Genomic DNA, 16,443 nt, shown 5'->3' with positions numbered 1-16,443 from the left:
CCAACCCGCTCTGGGATCCGTGGAAAGGCCACCCTGCTGGCCGTCTCCCCCTGTGGCCCAGCCTGTGTAGTGGGTTCATTGATTGGCGTCTGGGCCTCACTTCTTTTTCTTTTTAATCCTCAGCTGAGGATATCTTTCCATTGATCTTTAGAGTGTGGAAGAGAGGGGAGAGACAGAGAGAGAGAAACATGGATGTGGGAGAGACATATCAATTGATTGCCTCCACACACGCTCCCTGATCAGAGCCAGGGATTGAGCCTGCAACCCAGGTGTGTGCCCTTGACCAGAATCGAACCTGGGACCCTTCAGTCAACGCTCTCTCCACTCAGCCAAACCAGCGAGGGCTGTCCTCACTGCGGAGGCTGCTCCTGCCCCTGCACAGCAGTCAGGAGCGCCGGCACGTGGGCGTGTCCCGGTTCATTAGGTGCAGGTGTGCCCCATCACTCCCTGTGGCCGATGTGTAACTTCCCCGTCGTGACCGCTCTCCGAGCTAATCGCTGTGAGTCTGTCTTACAGATGGACCACGACCCCAGGAGCCCTGCGTACATTGCCACCCAAGGACCGCTGCCCGCCACCGTGGCCGACTTCTGGCAGGTGATTCTCTTTAATTCAGTTATTTTTCTGAAAGTCAGCTCTTACTGATTGTGAATAACGCCTTGGGTTCAATTAAGCCAATCAAACTTGTTTACAGGGTTTGTCAAATGTTACATGATTTCAGAATTTATTGGGGGCCTTTAAGATATATATTTTTTGTAATCCTCACCTATGATATTTTTTCCTTTTTTTTTTAGAGAAGAGTGGAAGGGAGGGAGGGAGAGAGAGAGGAAACATCCATGTGAGAACGACAACATGACTGGTTGCCTCCCGCACGCGCCCGGACCAGGGCCGGGACGGAACCTGCAGCTCTTCAGTCTGCGGCAGACGCTCTAACCACTGCTCACACCGGCCAGGTGCCTTTAACGTGTTTATGATCAATCAGGTTTTCAAAACTGAGTCTGAAAAAAATCCCTTCAAGAGATTTAATGCTTTAAAGACACTTTTAAAAGCCACTTTACAATTTCATTTTTTGAAATGAAATTAATCAGTATTTTATTTTATTAAAAGGTCTCTTATCTATTGTTTAATCTTATGAAGATAAAATGGAGCGCAAATGATAGTTGCTTTTTGTGGATTTTCTATAATGCATTTTGGATTTTTCAATTGATTTTAGAAAGAGAGAGGAACACGGATTTGTTGTTCCTGACGCACTTACTGATGGACTCACTGGTTGATTCTCGTATGTGCTCTGAGCGGGGATCAGGCCCGCACCCTGGAGGACGCTCTACCCCGAGGGCAGCCGGGCCGTGATACTTGGTCAGAGCCAGGCGGCTTCCCACTCAGGGTGGTCCCGAGCACCAGGCGGGGCTCGGACGTTGAGGATGAACATTGACGTCAGCCACTCAGAGCAAAGTGGAGGGCAGGGTGCCCGCCTCCGTGTCCCTCGCTGTCTCCTCTGTCGTCACCCACCTGCCTGCCTGTGATTGACCGCTCAGCAACCACACAATCTCCTGCTCTGTCGGCACACGCGTGTCCCAGAACTGGCCAAGGCCTCCCTCGGGGAGGTGCAGCTGAGGACAGCGCTGAGAAAGAGGTCGTGTGCCGGAGCCGCGCAGCAGCTGGCCCGTGAAGATGGGTCACGGGATCCCGGCCACTCTGGCTCGGCCCGAGAGTAAGAGACGAACCGGCTAACCATCAGCACTCACTCGTGCTCCGTGCTCTTCCCTTCCCGCCACCCGCCAGCCCCCCGACTCTCCGCCTGAAGGAGGGGCGCTCCGGCCTCACGGGTTCCTGGGAAGAGGCCCCTGCCCGCTCAGTGTGCGCACACGCAGGCCCCTGTCCCTACTGTGCGGGCGAGGGGAGCGACTGCCCGAGGGTTAGGGGCTCACCGTGCCCGCCAGTGCGAGGGCAGGTCCAGCCTGCCGGTGCCTGGCGCTCCCGGGGAAAGGGAAGCCCCGCGCCCGTGTCCCATGGACCAAGCGCAGCCCCGTGGCGGGACCCCGCTTTGGCGCTGGGACAAGCTGCCCCGGCCGGACGCTGAGCTTCCTCTGCTCGCCCTGCCTGAGGCTCCAGCCGCGGGAGCCCCTCGGGGCACAGGGCTCCGGCCCGCGGCCCTGGGACAGCCACTCACGGAGGAAGGCCCGCCACGCATGCAGAGCCACTTCTTGGGGAGCATTTCACTCCCAGCCTCGCCCCCTGGAGCCCCCGCTGCGTCAGAGCCACCTGCTCCCCTGGCGCCGTGAGGGGTCCCCGCAGCTCGGCTTCGGACTCTGTTGCCTTTTGTCTTCGGTCTCTAAGGCCACGCAGGGAGCGTGGGGCCCTGGGCGAGCTGTGGGAGAGGCGGGCACGTGCTCACAGGCTTACAAGGTGACCCCTTACCGCTCCTCAGACAGCCCCGCGCCCGCAGGGCCGGGCTCTGGCTCACCCCTGCTGGACACAGAGAAGGCGGGCTGGCGGGTGCTGGGGGCGGGGGCAGGGGCGGGGGCGGGGGGGGAGGCGGGGGCGGCTGTTGGGGGGAGGGGGCGGGGTGCGGGGGGGGAGGTAGCTGCGGGGGCCGGGGCAGATCACGGCCATCACCTCAGCGCCCGCAGCCGTGGCCCGTGCAGGACGTCCACGCACTTGAGAAACCAAAGCCCGTGACTGTCCGGGAAGCAGGTCCGGGCCCCTGGCCGGGCGCCCGGGATGGCACCCTCTCGCGTCGTCCCTTCGTACAAAGAGTCCACGACCCTTTAAAAACGTGTGGTTCTCAGCTGAGCACCAACTGTACCAAGTCGCCATGCGGGCCTTGGGGTGGCGCTGGCCGCGGACGGGCACCTGGTCTCCAAGGAGCGGGCGGCGCTCTCGCGTGGAAGCAACGAGTAGGCGCAGGCGAGGGTTCGGCGTGGACGAGGCTGCCGTGAGGCGGGAGTCCCGGGCAGGAGCTGGGTGTTCTGCGTGGAGGCCTGAGCCACGGGGCATCTTCCCCCCTCCCCCCCCCCCCCCCAGCAGGGCTGTGGGGTTGGCTGCCAAATGCCTGGCGCTCAGAAAGCCTCCATGAAGGCCCCACGTTCCCCACTGTCAACCACCTCCCGTGGGAGCCTCCCGTAGACACTCCCCCAGGACGGCTAACGGGGGAATGTGGGCACAGACGGGTCCTGGCTCCCACTGTGGTGGCTGGAGCCCAGATGGGGGGGGAGGGCTGGAGTGGGGGAGGAGCCCAGAGCAGGTGGGGCCCGGAGCAGTGTGGGCGGGGGAGCGGGGAGCAGGGTGTGACCATGGTGTTCCAGCAGCTGAAAACCTGTGAGGACGTGGCCTCTGCTGGCCCGGCCGCAGGAGCTCAGGAGCAGCCCGCACGGGTCCTCGCCTCCCCACCCCCCAACCCCCGCTCCTTTGTCATCTGTGGGCGGCTTTGCCTCCACCCAGCGCACGAATCCCCTGCTTCCTGGGGGGAAGGTCACCTTCTTGGCCCCCAAGGGAGCCGAGGGCGGGACGCGCTCACGGCCGCCTCCGAGCACAGGGGTGCTCAGTGACTGAGCCCTGAGCACGGGTCCTGGTCCCGAACCAAACAGAACATGTGGGAACGGCGACCCTGGTCCGCACGCGCAGCTCTCCAGCGTGGGGCGCGGGCTGCCGATCGATCGGGGCCGCCGGGCTGCATCACCCCCGGGAAGGACTGGCTTCTCCGAGCTCCGCGCACCGAGGGCCTCCCTCACGCAGGGCGCCCCGCAGAAGCCCGGCCGCGCAGGAGAGAATAGGAGCCGGCACCGGCCAGAAGCAGAAGCCGGTTCCCAGCACTCCCACCGGACCTGCGCCCCCACCACGTCCACGCCGCCGTGTCTGCTGAAGGGGGCCTGCGTGGCCCCGGCCAACCACACACCCTGCCCCGCGGTCTGTCCCGTCCGTAGTTCCCCTCTGCGGACACAGCGGCCCAAGAAGAACCACGCCCCGCGATGCCTGTGGGGTTGTTGCTTCAATTAGTTTCATTTGGATTTCATCTGATGCTGGTCTGTGGGGAGCCGGGCCCGGAGTGAGGGGGGCACGGCCGAGCGCTGGGCGGTCCGCTACGGCCTTGATCGCTGTGTGTTTATTACACTCACAAACCTGTGTCTCCTCGTCTCCGTAACGGCTCAGGGGCCTCCGCCTCACAGAGGCCCATCAGCGCAGCGCAGGGCCCGACCCCGACAGGGAGTCAGACCGGCTCGCGGGCCCCACCGCGTGGCCACCTTTGCACCGAGGCAGTGCGTGGTCGCAGCGTAACGCACGTTTGTGAGTGGGCTTCTCCGCAAACACATCCGCAGGTTCCAGTAAACTCCAACATAAATGGCACACGGAGTGCCCGCGAGCGGTAATCACCGTCACGGAGGAACGTAAACCAGTATTAAAAGCGCAGAACATCATGCAGTGTCTGACTTTTATTTATGTTCTTGTAAGTATGTTTTTATTGATTTCAGAGAGGAGGGGAGAGGGAGAGAAAGGTAGAAACATCAATGATGAGAATCAATGATCAGCTGCCTCCTGCACGCCCCACACTGGGAATCGAGCCTGTAACTGGGCACGTGCCCTGACCAGGAATCGAACCGTGACTTCCTGGTTCATAGGTCAACACTCAACCACCGAGCCACACCAGCTGGGCTGATTTTTAAATTATAGTTTGGGGGGGGGGAGTTAATATCATGAAGAGAAAGCCTTTTATATTTGAGATTTGTGGATTTTTTTTAAATAACAAGATCTTAAATGGATCGTTATGGGGGTGTTTAAAAGAGGCAGAAACTCTTGCTCAGCTTCCCTCTGAGTCTGTGCGAGCTGAGCGTGGCCACTGCAGGAATGGGGGCGGGGCCTCGCTGGGATCCGACGCGGAGACGGTCCGGGGCCAGGGGACCCGGCAGCGGGGTGCCGCTCCCAGAGCCCCCTGAGATGGGGTGGAGGGTTTGCGCCTTGGGCGATTTCGCCATGTTCTGTGTGTGTTCGTGTGTTTGCTGGGTCCCGGGTTGTTTTAAGGGGCCGTTATGAATTATCAAATCCGTTTTGAGTGCGTTTCCATGGGAACAGCATTGCTGGGTTTGGGGCAGTCTGTGGAATTCCCGTGGTGAAACGTGGCTTCTCTCGTCACACAGAATCAGGGCAACCCTGAAGAACGAGCGTGTGGCCCGCCCGAGCGGCTGGGGGAGGGCGGGCCGTGGTCCCTCCGCCGCTCAGCAGGCCAGGCCGGGGTCTGTGTATCTGGCGGAAAGTTTCCTTCAAAGAGCAAAACTGGGCGTCGAACGGCCGCCCGAGACCTGAGGAGGCTTTGCAGGCCCAGAGCTGCCGGTTCGTTACTGGCTCACGGAACTGCAGAACCTGACGCGGGCTCAGAGCCGCGAGCGCAGAGCACGTGTGGGCGACGCGGCTGGGCCCTGGGAGCCGTAACCTGGCCTTCCCTCCGCAGATGGTGTGGGAGAGCGGCTGCGTGGTCCTCGTCATGCTGGCCCCGCTGGCGGAGAACGGCGTCCGGCAGTGCTACCACTACTGGCCCGACGAGGGCTCCAACCTCTACCACGTCTACGAGGTACCGGCCGCCGGCCCCCAAGGCCGCACCCTGCGGCCAGGTCCCCACAGGGGCCGGCCACTAGGCCAGGCGTCCCTCGGGCCCCGTGGTCAGTGACACCCAGGCCTCTGACAGGCTGTGCCCTGGGACACAGCCCCTGGGACTCAGAGACTGGGACTGGGACTGGGACTCAGAGACTGGGACTGGCCCCTGGGACTGGGACTGGGACTGGCCCCTGGGACTGGGACTGGGACTGGGACTCAGAGACTGGGACTGGCCCCTGGGACTGGGACTGGGACTGGTCCCTGGGACTGGGACTGGGACTGGGACTGGGACTGGGACTGGGACTCAGAGACTGGGACTGGGACTGGCCCCTGGGACTGGGACTGGGACTGGCCCCTGGGACTGGGACTGGGACTGGGACTCAGAGACTGGGACTGGGACTGGCCCCTGGGACTGGGACTGGGACTGGCCCCTGGGACTGGGACTGGGACTCAGAGACTGGGACTGGGACTGGCCCCTGGGACTGGGACTGAGAATGGCATTGGGACTCAGAGACTGGGACTGGCCCCTGGGACTGGGACTGGAACTCGGAGACTGGGACTGGGACTCGGAGACTGGGACTGGCCCCTGGGACTGGGACTGGACTGGGACTGGGACTGGGACTGGGACTGGCCCCTGGGACTGGGACTGGGACTGGGACTGGCCCCTGGGACTGGGACTGGGACTGGGACTGGGACCCTGGCGTGAATGGCATGGCTCTCACAGTTGATGTTCTAAAATGCAGACAGAGAGGACGAGGAGGTGGCCTCAGGTGCTGTGTGCAGCCGGTCCGGGCGAGGCGGTGGGGTCCGCTGCTAGACAGACCTGCCATGGCTCTCGTTGCTCCCTGACCCCCGCACCAGGGACCCACCGCCCTGCCTGCCTTTATATTCAGGGGGACATGCCGGTGAGCGTGCTTCTCTGACTGGGCGGAGCCGTAAACCTGCCTCACACTGACCTGAGTGCTCGGTCCCGGGGAGCCACGTCGGAAGCAGAGAGACGAGCCCTGGCTCTCCCTCGTGGCTCCTGGTCACCGAGACGTCAGCCCGAGCAGGCCCAGGGCCGGAAGCCTCGGCTCCTCAGGCCTGGCGATGCCACCTGCCGCAGGCGAGCTCGTGCGGACCCACCGGCCTTTCTGTTCAAACGGTGATTTTTCTAGAAGGCTTGTATGACTTAGAAATACAAAAGACAAAGCCTGGAACGGTTTGGGATTGGATCACATTTTTCTAGTGATTTGAGCATTATGCCCTCCCGGGCATCAAACACCAACACCCCAGTTACCTTTTGTGCCAACCAGGATGAAATTGAGACAGGGCGGGGCCGTTGGGCAGCAGCCCCGTCTGTGGGCCTCGCGGGCTCCGTGTCTCCGTGTCACCGACCCCGGCCTGTCCCCGCTGTCCCGCAGGTGAACCTGGTCTCCGAGCACATCTGGTGTGAGGACTTCCTCGTGAGGAGCTTCTACCTGAAGAACCTGCAGACCAACGAGACACGCACGGTGACCCAGTTCCACTTCCTGAGCTGGTATGACCAGGGCGTGCCGTCCTCCACGCGGTCCCTCCTGGACTTCCGCAGGTAGGACCCAGGGCCGCTCGCAGGGTAGCGCGCTCCTGCGCCGGAGCCGAGGGCAGGCTGCCTGGCCCGGCACGCAGCCCGCTGGGAGGCGGACCCTCCATTTGATACGCACAGATTATAAGCACATTTTATGTAGGAGAGACGGCAGAGGAGGGGTTATGTTAAGTCTCTATTAATTACAAGAGGCTTTCTTATCTCAGAGGTGTGACTCGTGAGGGGGGACTTGGTATCTTAGAATTGTAGAAAAAAATGGTTTTTCTATTTTTTAGGGTTTTTTTAGAATTTTATTTAATCTTTTTATTGGTTTCAGAGAGGGAGAGGGAGAGAGAGATAGAAATACCAATGATGAGAGAGAATCATTGATGGATTGCCTCCTGCACTCCCCCCACTGGGGATCAAGCCCGCAACCCGGGCATGTGCCCTGACTGGGAATTGAACCATGACCTCCTGATTCATTCAATGCTCAACCACTGAGCCACGCCGGCAAGCAATGGTTTTTTAAATTACAGCTGACACTCAGCATTGTTTTTGCTAGTTTCACGCACACGGCGCGTATGGCGTCGTGGTTACACAGCTATATAATTTGCAAAGCGACCCTCCGACGCCCGGGGCCGGCCCTCCGCAGTCCCTGTGGTATCGTCAGCCTGCTCCGGCCGCCCTCATGCCCCTCCGCCACGCAGTGGAGGGCGCTGGGGTCTCCACCTCACAGGCTCTCGGTGCATAAAACCCGGCCTCTTAGTGTGGACACTTGTCTGGTTAGATTTGATGGCTTAACAAGCAAGTGTGAGCCCAGATTCTGAAATGGGTCACCGTGGCGGGATGCCGTGGCGGGATGCCGTGGCGGGATGCCGTGGCGGGATGCCGTGGCGGGATGCCTGGGCACAGTTCGCACACGACTGCACAGTATGTGTTTTCGGTGCAGTTTTGAAACGGACAGTTTTAAAACATCCAGGCTTCTGTGCATGCTCTAGTCGCCCGTGGCTGTCTCGCTTGAACGTGCTTTAATTGAACCGCTGGGAGGAATGTGAGGTTCCCTCCCTCCGGCAGGAAGATGTCGACATTGCAAACAAAAGCAAAACTTAAGACAAAGGTTCCTTGTGCGTCAAATCTGAGGACAAGAATAGGTGAGCGTTGGCTGTGTGACGCTGGTACATGATTAACAGCTCAGGGAGGATGATTGAGCACCACCCGTCACTAAGCCCAAAGGTTTACAGAACCTCAGCTGCTCAGCCCTGGCCTCCTGCCTGGTAAGGAAGTCAGATAACTGACCAGGAAGACGGTGTGGCCGGCATCGCCCAGGCCCGGACAGCTTCCAGCCTCGGGCTGCACCAGATTCCTGGATTCGTGTGTTAACAGATTCTTAGGTTCTGATGTTACTATTTCTCTTGCCTTTTAGTCCACTTTGGAAAAATAAATTTCTTCCTGTGACTAGCTCTTTGGACTCTGTAGCATGTGGGAGCTGGAGGCGAGATGTGCATTTCCTCGTAAGCATGGCCTCAGGTGCACCCAGCGACCGCCGCCCCGTCCCCTCCTGAGGGGGCGGGACACTGCGAGCCCCAAACTCTGACGCGGTGGCCACGCAGCCTTCGTCCCCAGCCATCACATGCATCTTCTTCACGTGGATTTATGTCTAAAGACAGGCTATCCAAAATCCTACCTGGGGGTCTTCAGACAGTGGGCAATCCTGGCAGGTGGGTGCGGCTGCAGAGAGGGGAGTCCACCCTCACCGCCTGTGTGCCCGTCGTGTGTGTTCATATGTGCATATGGGCCTATTTCTGTACCCGTGTCCACATATGGACTTAACCACACAGCCCGCCGTCTGCACTTTTCTGTCAGGAAGAAAGACTGAAAGATTGGATTCTCCAAATTCCCTCTCTCTGGTCCTGGGTGCTCAGGCTCGAGCGGGAGTTTGTCGCATGGAAGGGAGCACACGCCCATACACAGTTGTGAAGCCCCGTTAGAATGGAAAGCTGCCCGGCTGGCCTCGCTGTCCGCACCGCAGGCCGCTGAGGTCGGGGCCGTAGGCACCGGACGATCGGTGTGACCAAGCGCACCCGGGGGCGTCGGCCGCACGCGATGGTGGCTGGGTGACTGTGCAGATTAGTGAACAGCACCCACATCCCAGGCTCGGGGAGGCGGCTGGAGACTCTGGCCACCCCCACACAGCAAGGTGCCCCTTCCCGGGCACGGCAGGCAGCTCACGCAGTGCGCCAGCAGGCCGGCCGGCGAGGTGTCACTAAGTAACCCTGGAGCCCAGAGGGGCACATTGCACCCCAAAGGGAAGCTGCTCAGCTCCGAGGTCAGTGGCGTCACAGGCGAGGGCTTTGCTCTGACACCGCTCCCTTCTCTCCGACCCGCTCACTCCTCGGCGCGTGCGCTCCCTCACGCTGCTCGCTGTAAACGGGACAAACCCTTACTTTGCCAGCTAATTAGCGGTGGCCGGTGTCATTTTTGTGACGTTGCAGCTAGTAATATGAGCCCAGTTGCATAGTCACAAAAGTGATCATTGGAAACTGTGACTTTACTGCAGGGGACAGTGTGGGGACCCCTTTCTGAGCCTCTAACGACCTCTGACCTTGCTTGCTGTTCCTTGCCGCTCAGGGACCGAGGGCTGGTTTGTATCGCTGACCCTTCCTCCGAGAAGCCCTCCTGTGTCTCAGTGTGCGGCCTCGCTCACTGACGCTTAGTTCTGATGGCGTGAAAGGGGGCGGCCTCTCGGGGCTCCTCTTGGCGGATAATCTGCTTTTGTCTTGGGTCGACCAGATGAACGCTTCTGTTGACTGCGCGATGTTGTTGCTCTGCTGTTGTGGTGTTTTACTTCATAGTAAACCAAGCACCTGATTCTTTGTCAATAAAATTCCACGCCATAGCAGCACCTTGTACTTGCACTGGCGTGTCCTGGCCCTTTGTCGATAGGGTTAGCACGGGCGGGCTGGAGGGATGTTAAAATTACAACGAAACCTTCCTACGTGCTGCTGAGCGTGCAGCCAGCGCGTGTTGGAGGAAATACCTCAGGTATCTCCAAAGCGAAGACGGGAATGCGGCACAGAGCCGCACGTTGAGCCCTGGTGGCCAGGGAGGTTTTCTGGCTGCTTTTTGCCAATGTGCTGACCAGCCATAAAGGGGCGCTGTGCCAGCGACACCCCACACCCACGTTTTCTGAAACCCACAGTTGAAGGAAGGACATCTGGTTATGTTTATTTCTTTTTTCAGGGCCCATGTTTTGTGCTTGGGCCCATCAGAAAAAAATGACCAAAGCCTGTGACTGACCCGTGTGTGGACATGGGAAAGTTGAGTTGTAGTCCTTACAAATGAGCCTGGGCTCTGGAGCGGAAGGAGGAGGTGCACAGCTGAGCCAGCAGCTGAGCAGGGAAAAGGAAACAGCCAGAGACAGAGAAATTTCCAGTAAAACCTTCTGTTTGAAAATTAAAGACCTGTAGAAATAGTGCCGCCCCAACTGTGCCCGACCATTGAGCTTGCTTGATTCTGCACACGCACACAGGCACAGTGCATGCAGACACATGTACAAATACAACACATGCACAAATACACATGAGCATGGTGGACAAACATGCACACATGAATGAATACGTGTGCACACACATGCACGTGTGCGGTGCATAGACGTGTGTGTGTAGGTACAGACATGTGTGTGCAACATGTGTGCACGCCCATTTGCAAACATGCACACACATGGATGGACACACGTGCTTGTATACAGGCACAAACACACGTGCTCACACTTGGGGTACAAGGTCTGGCATCGGTTTGCTGGCGGTGAGCTCACGTTGCCTTTGCCTCTGGAGTGAAGAACAGGAGGCTCAGGAGAATGAATGGGTCTCCTTTCCAACCTCTTTACTCTCAAAGGGCCAAGAACCTAAGGCGTCTGGCTCCCGGTGCTGCTGATTTTAATGCATTCACCTTGACTTTCCCACCCCCCGAGGTAACGTTGCAATGTACACCCAACGCAAGGCAGGTTCCAGCAGAAATGGAGATGTGGCCCTGGGGACACTGGGCGTCTTGTTGACCTGCGCTCCTGAGGCTCCTCAGTGCTAGGCCACCTTTGGGGGGCTGCAGCTTCAAACAGCGTGTTCAGAGGCGGCAGCCAAGTCCCACACTGCCCAGAGCGGTGGGAGCGTGGCCTGCGCAGGGCGCCTCTGTGCGTTCAGGGGCTGTCAGCCTCCCTGAGAAGTGACCCGTCTGTTCACTCCGTAGAGGAGGCAGGAAAACAGCACGATGCGCAGGCTGCACAAGGCCAACCAAGTTATGTCGTGAACTGGCTCACCCGCCGTCCCCCCGCCGTCCTCTCAGCTTGTTGGGTTTGCACCAGAGCAGCCAGTTGATTGAAACTTTTATTGATTTTTAGAGAGAGAGGAAGGGAGAGGGGGAGAGAGAGAGATCAATGTGATGTGAAAGAGAACCATCGATTGGCTGCCTCCTGTATGTCCCCTAGTTGGGATCAAACCCACAACCCGGGCATGTGCTCTGACCGGTAATCGAACTGGCAACCTTCTGGTGCAGGGACGACGCCCAGTCAACTAAGCCACTATTTCTGCACTGAGCCAGCAAGCAAAGAAGCGTGACACTCTCCAGTTTTGGGATGAGGGACGAGACTGGCCTGCTATTCTTTTCCACCTTTGCCTCACGTCCCCTGCGGTACAACTTCCACATACACCCTCACCGTTCCTTCCAGCACCCAGACCCGCCTCTTTTTCTTCATTCAGAGCCATCACTGAGCAGCTTCATGCCCTTTCTTAACAGGCTGGCTTGTCTCACGGGCTTAAACAATTTTGGAGTTTGTTCAGTGAATTTCAGATGATCCTCTGTTTTGATGTAGTTATAAAATCTTAATCTATGTTTATTGCTGATTTTCATAAATTCTGACTTAAAATCTGCACAATGAAGTTGTTTCCAAACATCCCCAAATTTATGGAAATGGGAAGACTTGTCTTGACTGCAGTTGAGGTTTCTCCATCATTAGATGCCCTTTCAGAGCCGCATTTCCCCAGGGTCCCTGTAAGGCGCTGTCGGAAGACAAAATAATAGTGATCCTCTCCTGTACGATGTCTAGATTGTAAGGGATTTTGAGCAGACATTGCAGAACTCAAACATTCAGGCAGGAGTCTGGACACGCATCCCAGTTTTTAAAAGGTGAGATTAACTGTAGGAACAGGAGGAAGGGGCCCGGGGAGGGCGCTGCTGCCCCTCGACCTGAGGCCTTGAGTGCATGCGTGTAAAGGGAAAAGGAACATGGGAACGTGCAAGGACTATTTCTAAAGCTCTGTTTATAACTGAATATTGAAAAGAAAAAGAAACCTTTGAAAATGTGTGTGTAATTTCGATTTCTTTATCAAAACAGGCTGCCGCAGATGGATGTCCAAGCTGCGGGTGTTTGCTTTGGTTTAGTGGTGGTTGGCTAACACGGCGGAGACGTCGCCATGCGTAACTGTAATTCCTGTCTCTTTTTATTTCAGAAAAGTAAACAAGTGCTACAAAGGCCGCTCTTGTCCAATAATTGTTCATTGCAGGCAAGTACAACCTGTCGCGTGGGTTACCAGTGTCTGCTCCTCCCCAGCCACCTGCAAAGACAGGGCCGAGCTTTCTGGCGGCTCCATAGGCACGTCCACGGGGCAGGTCACGAGACCAGAGAGACGCACCGCCCGCAGCTCCGTGCCCCGTGCCGTGGGCTCCAATACCGTGTGCGCCACACCGGCGAGCCGCTGTGCTGGGCACTAGTCTGCCGCCACCCGGGTTTTCTTAACCCCCGGGGAGCCACCGCACAGCGTGGGGCAGCGTTCCGATCTGTCACACGTCTTGGCCGAGCTGGAACCCGGTGCAGACGTGAGGAGCGCGGGCAGTTGTGAGCAGGACAGGACCTGTGATGGCACAGGAGGGGCCACTGCAGCTCCCAGCGTGAGCCCGCCTTTGGGGGAAATTCTGGGCTCGGGCCCTCCTGCAGGCCATGCCCACGGCGAGAGCTGGGAGGCTGCGGCCACCTCCTCGGCGGGAGCCACACCACTTCCTGACAGTGCCCTTGGAGGGGCCTTTCCGCCTGGAGACACGTCTCAGCATCAAACAACACGCCTGTCAGGAACTGTGTGTGCATGTGTGTGTGTGCGTGCATGATGTGTGATGCATGTGTCTATTTCTGTGCATGCCTGTGTCTCTGTCTATGTGTCTGTCTGTGTGTCTGTATAACTGTGTGTCTGTGTGTGTCTGAGTGACTGTGTGTCTGTGTGTGTCTGTGAGTGTCTGTATGTGTCTGTGTGTGTCTGTGAGTGTCTGTGTGTGTCTGTGTGTGGCTGTGTGGCTGTGTGTCTGCGAGTGTCTGTGAGTGTCTGCGTGTGTCTGTGTCTGTGTGTGTCTGTGTGTGTCTGTGTGTGTCTGTGTGTCTGTGAGTATCTGTGAGTGTCTGTGTGTCTGTGAGTGTCTGTGTGTGTCTGTGTCTGTGAGTGTCTGTGTGTGTCTGTGAGTGTCTGTGTGTGTCTGTGTGTGTCTGTGTGTGTCTGTGAGTGTCTGTGTGTGTCTGTGTCTGTGTGTCTGTGAGTGTCTGTGTGTGTCTGTGTGTCTGTGAGTGTCTGTGTGTGTCTGTGTGTCTGTGAGTGTCTGCGTGTGTCTGTGTGTCTGTGAGTGTCTGTGTGTGTCTGTGAGTGTCTGTGTGTGTCTGTGTGTGTCTGTGTGTGTCTGTGAGTGTCTGTGTGTGTCTGTGTCTGTGTGTCTGTGTGTGTCTGTGTCTGTGAGTGTCTGTGAGTGTCTGTGTGTGTCTGTGTGTGTCTGTGAGTGTCTGCGTGTGTCTGTGTGTCTGTGTGTGTCTGTGTGTGTCTGTGTGTCTGTGAGTGTCTGTGAGTGTCTGTGTGTGTCTGTGAGTGTCTGTGTGTGTCTGTGTGTCTGTGAGTGTCTGTGTGTGTCTGTGTGTCTGTGAGTGTCTGTGTGTGTCTGTGTGTCTGTGAGTGTCTGCATGTGTCTGTGTGTCTGTGTGTCTGTGAGTGTCTGTGTGTGTCTGTGAGTGTCTGTATGTGTCGTGTGTCTGTGAGTGTCTGTGTGTGCCTGTGTGTCTGTGTATGTCTGTGTGTCTGTGAGTGTTCGTGTATGTCTGTGTGTGTGTGTGTGTGTGTCTGTGTGAGCCTGTGTGTCTCTGTGTCTTTCTGTCTGGGTCTGGGTCTGGGTCTGTGTTGGTCCGGGAGGAGAGGAAGGGAGCAGAGACGATCGGTTTCCTCAAAGCCCAGGACGGACCACTGACCCCCGTGGCCCGAGCCAGGCAGCGGTTGGCTGGAGGGTTGTGGTAGATCTCGGAACACTCGTGTGAAGTTCGTGGAGAAGAGAAGTGAGCAGCCCACGGCAGGAGGGTCCCTGGAGGGAGCTAGGTGGGGCGTGTAGGTGGAAGGCTCTGTCCCAGCTGCAGCTTTTCAACCATTTGTTCGAGGAGACACGTCAAAGCCAAACGCAGGGGCCTTGTATGACTCCTGGGACCCTGGCTGTTCTCACCCACGACCAAAAGCGTGGTTTCTCCTTTAGTCACGCAGCTCCTTGGGTCTTTCCATGGAAACCCCTATTTTTTCCTTAAAGTCACCTTGGTTTTGCCAGCAGTATCCATGTAAACCCTGCGTTTGAGGCCGCTCAGGTACAGCCTCCTCAAGTGAGGACCCCCTCGGCGCAGGCCTGGGACAGGAGTGGTCCCGCGTGGCCTGAGCGGAGAGCGTGGGCCGGGCATCCCATGTTCCTCCGTGTGCCCTTGTGAGGCACCATCCAAACATGTTCCCGCCTGGTCTGGGTGTAAACCGTCCGATGGTCACTGGGGGTAGAAGGGGATGAGCGGAAATGTGAGGAGGACGAGGGCTGTCCCCCTCTGCCAGGAGCCCAGGTGTCCTCCTCCCCCTCCTTCTCCCCCTCCTCCTCCCCTCCTCTTCCTCCTCCCCCTCCTCGTCTTCCTCCCCCTCCTCATCTTCCTCCTCCTCCCCTCCTCCCCCTCCTCCTCCCCTTCTCCCCCTTCCTCCTCCTTCTCCCCCTCCTCCTCCTCCTCTTCTCCTCCTCCTCTTCCCCCTCCTGACGCCAGGACTGGCATCTGCCGCGGGGCTGTGTCAGAGCTCAGAGCAGTTGCCCTGCACACAAATGCATCACCTGACCCTTTATTCATTCTTCCAGACAAAATTTACCCCCTCTTTAGTCAAAGAGGGCATAGAGGAAGAGAGGAACGAATCTACGCAGGCACGTTGGCTAATCCACATCTCTTCCTGGTTCCTTCCTCCTCCTCCTCCTCCTCCTCCTCCTCCTCCCCCCTCCTCCTCCTCCTCCTCCTCCTCTCCCCCCTCCTCCTCCCCCTCCTCTTCCTCTTCCTTCTTCTCCTCCCCTCTCCTCTTTCTCCTCTTCTTCCTCCTCCTCCTTTTCTTTCTCCTCCTCCTCCTCCCTCTACTCTTTGTCCTCCCCCTCCCACCCTGTGATTCCTCCTCCCCCCATTTCCCCTCAGAGCCCCACCTCCCCACCCCCCACCAAGCACAGGAGGAAGTGGCTGGCGTTGGCTTGGCTGGTGTGGGGGGGACCAGGTCGAGTGGCATTCTCACCTCTCTTTCTGTCAACAGCGACGGCGCGGGCAGGAGCGGCACCTACATCCTGATCGACATGGTTCTCAACAAGATGGCCAAAGGTGAGGCTCGGCTTCGCGGGGGGGGGGGGGGGGGGGGGGGGAGGGCTTGGAGCGGGATGCGTTGCTATGGCAACCTGGTGCTGCACTCCCAGAGGCCTGGGGAAGAGAGCCGTGCTGTGCCTTTCCGCGTTGTGTGAAGCTGCCTGCAGCGAGCTCCGTGGTTCCCGGGCTCCTCCTTTGTCCCAGGTCCGTGGGCGGGACACGGGGTTGGCGCACGGGGGTGCTGGGAGCATGTGCTGAGCACGCTGGTCGGCGTCCGGACCGGACAGACGGCCCCGGTCCCCTAGAGCTGCAGCGCCTCAGAGCGGCCCTCAGCCCCAACCTTCCCTGTTATGAGCTGCCTTTGAAGGAACATATAGAGTCACCTGAGACCTTTGGGGGCGAGCTCGTCACACTGAACCCCTTATTGCCCGCAAAGCTCTGCACTGCTTCCGTGCCAGGAAGGATGTGCGGGTCTCTCACGGCGTCTCCTGGACAAACGGGCTGTCTCCCTAGGGCCCGCGCTCACCCTCACGGGCCCGCACCAGCGCAAACCGGGGGCCTGCGGGAGGGCTTGTCTCCTTCCCTGAGCGCGTTTCCCAGCCGTGCCTGGGGCACCGTCCTGTGACCCCAGCCGTATCCCAGGCAGCTCGGGAAGGAAACACGGAGA

General features: G+C 58.6%; 1 protein-coding gene across 1 annotated transcript in view; it reads left to right on the top strand.

Annotated features, from left to right (window-relative positions):
- PTPRN2 (protein tyrosine phosphatase receptor type N2) overlaps window positions 1-16,443 on the top strand; it is a gene marked incomplete at both ends in the record, with an annotated part of 459,743 nt that overhangs the window by 434,903 nt on the left and 8,397 nt on the right. Inside the window, 5 exons of the mRNA XM_079785821.1 lie at window positions 517-594; window positions 5,441-5,560; window positions 6,987-7,153; window positions 12,628-12,681; window positions 15,730-15,794. Of these exons, the coding sequence (XP_079641947.1) occupies window positions 517-594; window positions 5,441-5,560; window positions 6,987-7,153; window positions 12,628-12,681; window positions 15,730-15,794 (484 nt within the window). The remainder of the gene's footprint in view (window positions 1-516; window positions 595-5,440; window positions 5,561-6,986; window positions 7,154-12,627; window positions 12,682-15,729; window positions 15,795-16,443) is intronic.

This window comes from Cnephaeus nilssonii (assembly GCF_951640355.1).
Source record: "Cnephaeus nilssonii genome assembly, chromosome: 12".
NCBI classification, from domain to species: domain Eukaryota; kingdom Metazoa; phylum Chordata; class Mammalia; order Chiroptera; family Vespertilionidae; genus Cnephaeus; species Cnephaeus nilssonii.
Note: the sequence above shows the minus strand (reverse complement) of the source record. Positions and strands in the feature narration are given on the sequence as shown.